The sequence below is a fragment of the Triturus cristatus genome, chromosome 2_1, assembly GCF_964204655.1.
Source record: "Triturus cristatus chromosome 2_1, aTriCri1.1, whole genome shotgun sequence".
In the NCBI taxonomy this organism is placed as follows: domain Eukaryota; kingdom Metazoa; phylum Chordata; class Amphibia; order Caudata; family Salamandridae; genus Triturus; species Triturus cristatus.
This window is the reverse complement of record NC_140581.1, coordinates 898,735,979-898,747,822: the sequence shown is the minus strand read 5'-3', so window position 1 is coordinate 898,747,822 and position 11,844 is coordinate 898,735,979. Positions and strand designations below refer to the sequence as shown.

Sequence of the window (11,844 nt, the reverse complement as noted above, 5' to 3'; positions counted from 1 at the left end):
AAGCCAAGTATGGGTCATTGTTAAGACAGGGTTAGCCAAACCTTAAAGTGTTTGCATGAATGGCATCAATACTTCAAGGCTAAGCAGGTGAATTTTTCTAAACCGGTGGGGTTTTTGTAAAACAAGATGGTGATCCTTCCCACAACACTCTTTACCTTTAAAGTCCCTATTAATTCCCCACTTCTAGAGGTGCCGATACTCAGGGTATCAGTAAACTCTAGGGCCAGGGACAATCCAGTTTAGTACAAGTTGGGCCCTGAAGAATTAGCATTGATAATTGCTAGTCAGAATCCCCACTAACTTTTCATTTTGGCCTGGACATTGCACCTGCATTTTCAACAGTCGAGAACTCCAGGAGACAATAAACATCTCGTATTTCTGATGAGGCCATTCACTACTGCTGCTAGCGCCATCGGATTAAAATACACACTCATAATGAGGGCCCAATTGGGCAAGCCAACACAGTTATTTAATTTACTCACCAGAAACAGGATTTCTACATACTAGAGCCACATTATGATGCATAATCTGTTTGTTTCTTTTACTTTATAAGTCAAGGTGGAATTCTGGAGACACTATGATTCACATTATCGAACATATGATGATTCTGTCTTTAACCTACTACAGATGTGATTAACTCCCTTTTCTCTTTCAAGGGCACATAGCAATTTGTATCAAGACAATCTATTAATCTGGCACTTGGAGTGTTTATGCTTAATGTGGTTTATAACCATCATCAGCCTATTTTTCTCTATTCAGTTCCCAACAGACCTTACCACAAGCTGTGTGCAAAGAACTAAAAACCCATGCTAACAAATGGTCGAAGGATAATTACACCTCTCACATACAAAGTCAAAGCCCAGAGGACTGCATCAGACCGATTAAAGCCAAGCGATATCAGCTCAAATGAGAGCATGATTATCTCTCCTACTTCGTTTTAATTTTTGTGGATAGAAGACGAGAATAAAGTAAGTGGTTCTACTCTGAAAACAATTTTAGTAATAACTAATGTGATGTTGTGGGGATAAGTCATTATTTAAGATCAGTTGATAAGTCATTATTTAAGGTCAAATGAAAGTTAAGACAGGGCTCAACTTTACCTAATATAGGCAGCACCAGATATGAGTGAGGTTAATAGGGAGTGAGGAGCTATGTAGCAGCTCCGGATTACACTTGATTCCTTACTAGTGTAACCTAACCCTAGTACGCTGCTTCAACAGTGCTCAGTGCAGCTCTCTGCCTCTGAACCATGAGGAAGACTAGAACCTGCAAGAAATGGTCAGGGAGGGCAAGGAGTGTCTGAGGCTCACAGGTCACAATGCACACTGGTCAAGAACAATTAGGGATAGAGAAGGCCGGCAATAGAGAAGGCAGGCAACAGCGAGGGCAGGGACATGTACAACTATTTAGTGTTTTGTCCCACCAAGACTCTGTGCTCCCTACTCACTAAATGACTGTCTCAATAATCAGCCATTCAGTGGGTGAAGACATGGACTTGGAGGCTTGGTTGAGGGAAAAACGATTGTTCTGAGCTCAGGGATCAACTGCCACTTCTGGTAGTGCCTGCATGCCATAAGCAAAATCTCTCAGACACACACCGTGGACTTGTATTGAGTGCTAACTTTAAGACCTCTAGCCTGCATTCAGAGCATGGGTACATATGCAATTTGCACAACTTAAGCTATATGTCAACTTGCGAATCCAGGCACAGAATTGGAGATTCAACAGCCAAAAGGATTTAACGGCTGCAACATAACATCAATGGTTCTGCCAAAACCAACCTGAAAGGACTTGAGACACGGTTGAGTTCTACTTTGCAATTGTGTTAATAAGCAGGCATTTCTAGGTACTCCCCACATACAGATAGAAATACATAAAGTGATTAGAATTCACAGGAAGGGCTCTGGAAAAACTCTATCTGAATTTGCTATTATAGTTGATTTCTTTCACCAAGGCAAAGGGAGGGATTAATTAAAAAAAACACAGACAAAAAGAACCTAACACAGAGTGGCAATGATACGCATTTCTGGACTTACGTTGTGCTACTAAATTAAGTTAATCAAAAAAGAGTTTCATTCATGGGGCATGTAGGCTTCGCCGTGGCACTCCTCTAAACTGTTAATGTGAGAGAGGTTACTTTGGGAATATTCATAGCAACCCATGCTTTTCTGGAATCGACTAAGGAACTGATGGAAACCAAAAGCAAGAGGAAACCACTTAATTGCACAATAATAACAATGGCCCATGCTTGATTATTACCAGTCCAGTTGGAAAAGGTTTTGTGTATATTGTCGGGTTATAATTCTCTGTCTTGAATTCAGTCTTGACTACTTAAGAGAACACCATGTGCCCTTTTCCCATGAACCTTCATCTGCCCTTCTATTACAAGGGTTGTTGCATCCAGTCTCCATTTTCAATGAAGTGGAATTATGTATATAGTGGCAGATGTGTAAAAATCTGGGGTCTCCTTTTGTGATTTCCCATGGCAATGTAAACTGCCTGGTTATATAATGTTGTGTTATTCTACCTAATACACAGATTTAAACATAACACATATTTATAACTTGACAATTTGTAATCCGTCCTTATACAAGCAACCATACCAACCTCTTGCGTTTATATACTACTTACTTGTAGTAACAAATATCTGTCCCAACACGGGTCCACCAAGACTTTGAAATTAATGCTTCCTGAACAGAGTACATAAGGGGTTGCATACCTTTCAAAATACCAAAAGAAACAAGTTGATTATTCAGGAACACACAGCTGTATGTTTAGTTTTAGCATTCAGCTATGCACTTGACATTTCTAGCAATTTCTATTTATTTTACATTTATCTTTAAGCAAGGCATGCTTAACATAACATACTCGGTATATTTAGGAGCATCAATTGTTTTATCCCTTTGCCATAGATTATCTACAGATTGCTACAATTTCAACCATTCCCGGTAATAAGCACGGTCAACACTGTGGAATGCTACTACAAAAACCAATACCACCTGCAACTATATCTGAATACCACTTCTATATCAGCGCTCACAACAGGTGTTACACAGTGTTCTCACACTAATTGAGAATGGAAGAGTAGGGGAATGTACAACAGAAGGAGGAAATGTCAAGCATAATACAAGCAAGTATAATGGTAACACCTTTTCACCTAGATCACGAATAAGGAAAATGCTACTTACCTGTAACAATTAGTCTACATTACGGAGTGCTGTAGAATCACATGCTGTGCATTTTCCTGCCATCTACAATTGGGCGCAGATGTTGCAATTTGTTTTCCTCAAAGTAAAGATTTTGGTTTCGGGGTGGATGGATTTATGATCCCTCCCCTTGAACCCACAATGCAACAGGACAATTAATCCAGCTTAAAATGTGTTTTAGCATACAGGTGAAAGTAAATACATGTAGTGATGCAAAACAGGGCAGTCTATGTATACTAGTGCAGAATGACTAAATATTTGAAAATAAGTACTGGTCAAAGCATTGTACCATAAACTCACATCTGAGGAGGTGGGATAGTGCATGTAAATCTTCAGCACAACAAGCTTCAAACCTATTGTTACAGGCAAGTAACATTTTCTGTCTGCGGCATGTGCTGCTTTAGATGACATACTCTGCACAGAGTTCAAAGCAGTGTCCTTGCGAGCTACAGTAGAAAACGTTTGGAGATCACTTTTAACCAATGTTTGGCCTGCTCGTGTGTCTTGGTGGACATGAATGTCCACAGAATAATACTTTGCAAAAGGCTGAATGGTAGTTCATCTTGCAGCCCTACATAACTACACGTATGCAAACGGAATGTTGCCTAGGAATGAGCCTTACGCACATCATGAAGTGTACGACGTGCTTTAGCAAGCAGAGTGAAATACACTTGAGAACGCATCAAACAAATGCCCAACTTGGAAATAGAGATTCCTAAGTACGGCTTAGCAACAGCTACAAAGAATTACTTAATCTTGGGGTCTGGTATTGTAATGCATGAGACAGCAATTGTATGAGGCTGTGGGAAAACATCGGCAAGCCAATATTTCGATTGACATGAAATGGGTGACACCCATAGGAAGTAAACAAGGGGTTTTCCATTGGATGACCCTTGAATTAATGGTTCCTCCAATGTTAGAGCTTGCAGCTCCCGGACTGTACAAAGGTGAGTGACTATAATGGGGAAGGCCTCTTCCATGAAAGAAATTGTAGTTGGCAAGAGTGTAATGCTGGCTCAGTGGTGGCTCTCTAGGTACAATTACACATTTAATATCTTCCAAAAAGGCCTTAATTACATGTATTTTGAACATTTACTAGTGTTGTTGATTGTGCATGTAAATTTCCACGGCAGCTAAATGACTCATTCTCAAAGTACATGCTAAGTCTGCTTTTCATAGATGCAATAAATAGGAGATAACGTCCCGAACAGAAGCGGCTTGTTAAAGGTGGAGCAGTAGTTGACATACCTCCTCTATTTGGCCACATAACAAGCTGGGCTTGTAGGCTCTTTTAAAATTATCATACACTCTTTTGAAAGTTGAAAATATCATGCAGTCTTATAGAAGTTGAAGGTACCCAATCTCTTAGACTTCAGGTGCCAAATCATTTCATTCACTTCTCTGTGATAGGGATGTAGTAGCGGACTTCAATTTGAGTGAGTAGGTCTACATAGTGGCAGTTTCTCATGGGAATATACGGACATCTCTAGAAGTGCTAAGAATTATGTATGCCTCACCCAGAAGAGTGGTATGAGAATGAGCCTCATAGATGCCTACCTAATTTTCTTTACTATATAAGGTATCTGTAGTAGTAGAGAAAAAGGGTATGCAAATATCGCCGATCAATTCATCAATAGCAGGGTTCTTCAATGTCGGTCCTGGAGGGCCGGATCCAAGCTAGATTTTTTATATAACTACATCTATCTAAATGTGGATGTGCTAAAAATCTGGCATGGATCCAGTCCTCCAGAACTGACATTGGAGAATCTTGATCCATAGCATAATGCAGATGGACTGTGGGCACCTGGAGGAGAAGCTTCTGCACTTTCTGTTCTCACACACTGCAAACAGGTGTCAAAGTACTGCTGAAGTACGTGAATGGTGACCTTTAACTCGTTTGCTTGTTCAAGCATTCTGCTGAGCAAGGCTGAAAAGTAATTGTTCTTCCACATGGAGAAAGACAGGATGGCAAATGGCCCAATGCCAGATTGTTTAAGCCAACTGGGACAAGTGAGGTGAGTGTGTACCGACTTGCTTTTGAATGTAATACAATGGGTTCTTGTTGTTTGACCAAATGAGCACTGCCTTGTGAATCAGTTTGTAAAACACTCAGAACAATAACTGAACTGTCATTAATTCTAGGAAATAGCTTTCCGTTGCTGAGGAAACCATTGGTCTTGAACTGTGAGATGACCGAAATGTGCTACCCACCCTGTAAGACAGCTGCCTGGGGTGATGATGACTTGCAGCTGGGGGTTGAGAAGCCGCCTAACCCGTAACAAGTTCAGGTGTTTCACCATTGTAGTTTTAGTCAAACTATGGGACCCACCTACATTGATTGACTAGACACTCTTGAAATGGGAGCATGCACAGACAAACCTTTAGGACAACTGCAATACAAGACAACTTTATTTATTTATTTATTTATTTATTTTTTATAAAAACCTTTATTTTCAAAAGTCTGGACACAGCTATTCAGCCGACAACCCGGAGGTTCGGCAGCTTCGGTAAAGAGGAACAGAGACGCGTCCACAGTACAGTGAAGGAGGAGTGCAAAGATTCCATTTTTTAAATAAACACAAAACACACAACAACCCCCAGCAAGGCAAGAACACTGAATGCCCATGGTGATAGCCCCCCAGGGGAGGCAGGACCCCAATCATCTACCATTTACAGTACTGTGAAAAGAGGAAGAAGGGGGACAGCAGAGGCCAAAGAAGTCCATTAACCATACTGAGCTGGAAAGAAGGTTAGGAGGAAAGCTGTTCCTCGGGGGGATCCAAATCAGGGGCAAGACAAATTCCCCCCCTGTATTGATTCCACCGCCCCCAGATGGCGTGCCACTTCCGAGGGCGGCCTCTAGCGCAATATACCGTCTTCTCCCTTAGCATACTCCAGTCCATATTTTCTTTCCACGCGGTCAATGTGGGGGGCCCCACGGATCCCCACAATCGCGCTATATCTCTCTTAGCGACCATGTTACCCAGAGTCACCCATTGGGTCTGCGCCGCATTATGATCAGTGGGCCCCCAGACATTCAGGAGACAACACCGCGCTTCCGGCTGCATAGCAATGCCCGTCACCTCCCCCATCACTGCATGGACTCTCCGTGAGAATTCCGTGATGACACCACATTCCCAAATGATATGCAGGAAAGTACCCACCATACCACATCCCCTCCTACATAGGCCGTCCTCCGAGAATCCCATGTGAACCAGCCTTGGCCCCGTCACATACACTCGATGCAGTATTTTAAGCTGCACCAGCCTCAGACGCGACGGGATCGCAACCTCCTTAGGAGAGGAAACAGCAGACTGCCAATCCTCGTCATCCAACTCGAGGCCATCCCTAGACCACTGGTCCCTCAACCCCAGAAGCATATCCGCCCGGACGTTGATCAGTTTCTTATAGATGAGCGAGATCGTGCTCTCGGGCATATGGCCATCAAGGACCCGGTCCTCCAAAGGAGAGGACTCAGGCACCTTCTCACCCTCTATGAGGACTGATCAGAGGGCGTGACGCACCTGAATATAGCGGAAAAACTCAGATGGCCCCAGCTCATACTCCTTCTGCAACTCTTCAAAGGACTTCACCCTCCCCTTAATCAGGACATCTCCGACCCTGGAGATGCCGATCAAGTCCCATTTGTCAAAGCCTTTTGTGTGCCAAAGCCTACCCAGTCTCTCAGATTCAAACAGCAGGGTAGCGAGGGTGAGCCTATCCTTCCAGCCCAGCGAGTCAGTTGCCATCTTCCACACACCCACCGCCACACCAGTGGGCCCCGTGAGGGACGAGTCCAGGGACCGCGAATACAACGCCCTGTAATAGTTACCACCACGCAGCAACCACCTGTCCATGGCATACCCAGGGCTGAGGGCAGGGCCATAAAACCCGTGATTAATCGCACTCAGCTGGGTGGCCCAATAGTACCGTCGGATGTCTGGAAGCGCAATACCCCCGTCGTACCATGGGAGCGTCAACTTTGCAATAGCTATTCGCGGCCGCCCGTCCCACAGCAACGTTCGTTGGAGGCCTTCGACCTCCCGAAAGTAGTTGGCCGGTACCCAATCCAAAGTATTCTGCAGTGCGTAGAGGAACCGGGGAAGAGACATCATTTTGAACAGGGCCGCGCGCCCAACGAGGGAGAGCGGCAGCCCCCGCCAGCCCTCCACATCCCGCCTCAGGCGCGCTAGGGGGGGGAGCAGGTTCCTCTCATATCGCACGGCAGAGTCCATGGAGATAAAGATCCCAAGATACACGAAGCCCTGCTGAGCAACCTGGATCGAACAAGTTCGAGGGATCGGTGGAACCTCGCCACTAAGAACATATAAATACGATTTACTCCAGTTGATAACGAGACCCGAGTTCCTACCGAAAGATGTGAGTACGTCACAGACCACTATAAGTGATTTCTTGGGTGAGGCAAGATACAACAGGATGTCATCAGCATAGAGCGATATACGGTCCTCGTGTTCAGGCGACCATCTAAGTCCCCGTATATCCGGGTGCCAGCGTATCCACGCAGCCAGCGGCTCAAGGGCGAGGGCAAACAACAATGGCGACAGGGGACAACCTTGCCGAGTACCCCTCCTAAGCTGAAACGGAGTCGACGCCCGGCCATTTACCACCACACTCGCAAGAGGGCCCTCATACAGCAACCTCACCCAGCTCACAAAACCGTGGCCAAAGCCGAACTTGGTCAACACGGCCCACAAATATGCCCATTCCACCGTGTCAAAGGCCATCGTGGCATCGAGAGACGCCACAATAGCTGGTTCACGCAGCGTGCCCGCCCTGGCGATTACACCATGAAGGCGCCGAAGATTTAACGCTGTGTTACGGTGCGGGATGAATCCGGATTGATCCGGGTGGACCAAGTCACCGAGTACCCTAATCAACCGGGCCGCCAGGATTTTAGCCAGAATTTTCGGCTCTGCGTTAAGGAGTGAGATAGGCCTATATGAGGCGCACTTATCTCGGGGTTTGCCCTCTTTGTGTATAACCACAATCGTCGCCAGTCGCTGATCCAACGGGAGGGCCCCACTCCCCCGCGCCTCCACGAACATGGCGCGCAGGTGAGGGGCAACCCTATCCGGAAACAGCTTGTACAGGTCGACCGGCAAGCCGTTCGGACCCGAGGCCTTGCCCGAGTTCAACGCGCGGATAGCCCCCGCCACCTCATCGACCGTTATGTCACCATCTAGATCGTCCCTATCTATATCAGAGAGACAGGGCAATGCAATATCCCGCAGGAGGTCACGCGAGTCCTCGGGCGGCCTGTCCGACACTGAGGCATAAACCATACGGAAATAGTCCGAGAAACACTGCACAATCCTCTCAGGTTCCACAATCACCTCTCCCCCCTCTCCCGTCAACTCCGGCACTACTCTATTGACCCGTTCTTTTTTGTCCAGCCAAGCCAGAAGTTTCCCGGCCTTGTCACCAACATCATACAGACGGCCCTGCTGTTCCCTACCGAGGGTCTTAGCGGCATTCGTCACCAGGTCCTTATACTCGGATTGCTTCAAGCACAGCTCATGCAGTGAGGCCTCTGTAACCTCCTCCTCCAGCGCTCCCTCCAAAGCCGCGATCTCCTCCTCAACCTGCAAAACCTCGCCATCTCTCCGCCGCTTGGCAGCCACTACAAGGGAGAGGGCTTCCCCTCGCAGCACGGTCTTAAATGCTTCCCACAGCGACACTGCCGAGTCCACGGATCCCTGATTGTCCTTGAAAAAATTATCTACTGTCTTTACCAGCGCGCTGCGCATCTTGGGGTCTCGGAAATACCAAGGGTTGATAGGGGCCACCCTTCCCCCTCCCTCTCGACCCAGATCCAGCCTGACCCACACCGGCGAATGGTCAGATATACCACGCGCCATGTGCCTGGCCTCAGACACCAATGAGGCATGCGCAGCCAGAGTGAGTAGGTAGTCAATCCTAGAAAGGCTACCATGCGCCCCGGAGTGGAAAGTGTATTGGCTCTGTGTGGGGTGCCGGAGCCTCCAGCAGTCTATCAGGCCAAGCGTATCTAGAAAGTCTGGAAGCCACTTCTGAGCCCCCCCAGTGTCTCTGGGCGGGTATCTATCCAGCAGGCCGGAGCCAACAGCGTTGAAATCACCTCCCACTACAAGCATACCCCCCGGGAGATCCAGCAGGGCCCCACCCAGATCTGTGAACGTGGAGGCCTGCAGGGCCGGCGGGACATAAACCGAAACTAAAACCAAAGTTCTTCCTTCCCACCGCCCCGCCACCGCCACAAACCTCCCCCTATCATCAACAATGGTGGAGTCCACCTCAAATGGTAGCGAGGCTCTGACTAGGATGCCCACACCCCTGGACCCAGAGGAGAATCCCGAATGAGCTATGAATTTATAACCCTTCCTATTCAGGGCATAGCACGTATTACCTATAAGATGCGTCTCCTGCAGCAGGGCAACATCCGGCAATGACCGTTTCAAGAATTGCAAAACAATCCCACGCTTAATGCGATCCCCCAAACCATTAACATTCCAGCTTATAACACTTAAACCCCTACCCCCCATCCCCAAACGTAAAGAGGCCCACCCCACACCCGAAGAGCCAACATGGAACAGTCCTGGAAATAATCACTATGCCTTGCGGAAACAAACCCCCCAACAACAAACCCAAAATCCCGGAAACCCCCCCCACCCTGCACCCCTGCTGCAGCTTACAAAGCCCCCCCAACTTGCAGTGTGCCTGTCGCCCTACCAAACCCAAAATCTACAAAAAGTCCCCTAAGGGAGGAAAGAGCTCCCCTCGTCCTCCCACAACCTCCGTATTTACTGCAAGTCATTATCTAAAGTCAGTCCGAGTCAGTCCGGTTCCGAAGACATCAACCTTGTTCATCCCGGCCACTGTCCCCGTCTACGGCAGTGTCCTCTTCCGTGCGTCGTCGAGGCAGAGCGTCCAGCCATTCATCCGCCATGGCAGGCGACTCAAAGAAGAATGTTCGGTCTTCAAACACCACACGTAGTCTGGCAGGGAAGAGCATGGCGTATTTCAGTTCCCTCTCCCGAAGCCTCCTCTTCACCCCCAGGAAGCCCTGCCGCTGCCTCTGCACCTGCTGGGTGAAGTCAGGATAGAAATTCACCGACGCGTTCTGGAAGGGGACCGGGCCCGTTACCCTCGAGGCCTGCAGGATAGCGTCCCGGTCTCGAAAATGAAAAAGCCGGGCGACGATCGGCCTCGGTGTGGCTCCCACCTTGGGCCGCCCACCCGGCACTCTCTGGGCCCGCTCAACTGCGAAGAACTTCCCTAGACCCTTAGGCTGCAGATGATTGAGCACCAAGTCCTCCACGAACAGGTCCACTGAAGTCTCGTCCGAGGACTCCGGGACCCCGATAACGAGCACGTTGTTGCGCCTGGCCCGGCTCTCGAAGTCCTCCAGCCGACGGGCTGCGAGATCATTCTCGGTCCGCAACTTACGGACCTCGGTCTGCAGGTCCGAGACATCATCGGCGAGGCCCGTGGTCTTGATGTCCAGGGATTTGACCCGTTCATTTGTTTTGCCCAAATCCGCGCGGATCAGATTAACATCCACCAAGATGGTATCCACTTTGAGCGCCAGGGCATCAAACTGTCTCCCAATCGAAGTCTGCAGCCCGTCGAGTGCACCCATGACATCCTGCAGTGAGAGCTCCGGGGCCAAGGGTGAGGCAGTCTTCTGTGTGTCCGGGGACTGGCTCGGTGCACCCGGCGACCCCTTCTGCTGGGCATAGCGGTCCATGTTATTGGCTTGAGTGTAGGCTCCCCGCCTGGTGGCCTTGGGCTTCGGCCGGTCCACCTCTGCTTTGCCCGACATGGTGGGTTCAAGCAAGTCGGGTCAAACAGGACTGCCCTCTCTCAGCGAGAGATATCAGGAGTGCTCCGTCTTACGATGGGTCGCCAGTGTGGCATGCAGAGCGTCCAAATGATATTAAAGCAGACGTGAGCACTCCTTGGGCTGGGCAGACAAAGGGCGAGAAAGTGAAAGGATAGGGACCTCCGTCCGTCAGTTCACACCTCGCCTGGCCGCTGTTGTTCAATTAGAGGTCGGGCATCCTGCCAACTCGAGCCCCTGGCATCCCTCGGAGATGGGCCTCAATCTTCCGCCATGCATAACTCCGGTTCCCGGTGGGCGATTCGACCTCGGGTGGCATCGATCGCCTCCCTGACAAGTCATCTACACGATGCCATGCATACAAACAGGATTATATACAGGATAGACGACGGAGGGCACGAGGGTCTCGGGAGCTCAAAGCTCACGCGGCCATCTTGGTCAAGCGCTAGGCTCCTCCTCCGACAACTTTATTTTTAACAGTTGCATTGTCATCACGTTCAGAAGAAGCAACATCTCAAAGGGAACACAGCCGTTGAAATGCCGTCACTCTCTTTGTTGGGGTAGGCATTGTCTGTAATAGTATTCAGTATCCTTCCCAAGAAATGATGTGTTTTTGCTGGGGAAAGAGCTGGCACTTTATGTCACTGACTGGAAAAGCTAATCTGTGGAGGGCTGAGACTGATTACTGAGTTCAGCCCTTTATCAGCCAGTCATTCAGTCATGGAAATACATGAATTAAAGTGTCAAAGATGCACCACAATGAAAACCAGGCCTAGGACAAACATTCTTGCGGCAGTT

General features: G+C 48.3%; 1 protein-coding gene across 2 annotated transcripts in view; it reads right to left on the bottom strand.

The window, feature by feature from the left end:
* The window catches only part of AGTPBP1 (ATP/GTP binding carboxypeptidase 1), a 1,256,713-nt gene that overhangs the window by 379,006 nt on the left and 865,863 nt on the right, over positions 1 to 11,844 (bottom strand). For both annotated transcript variants that reach the window (XM_085633101.1, XM_085633102.1), the window contains one exon: positions 2,632 to 2,719. In XM_085633101.1, the coding sequence (XP_085489227.1) occupies positions 2,632 to 2,719 (88 nt within the window). The remainder of the gene's footprint in view (positions 1 to 2,631; positions 2,720 to 11,844) is intronic.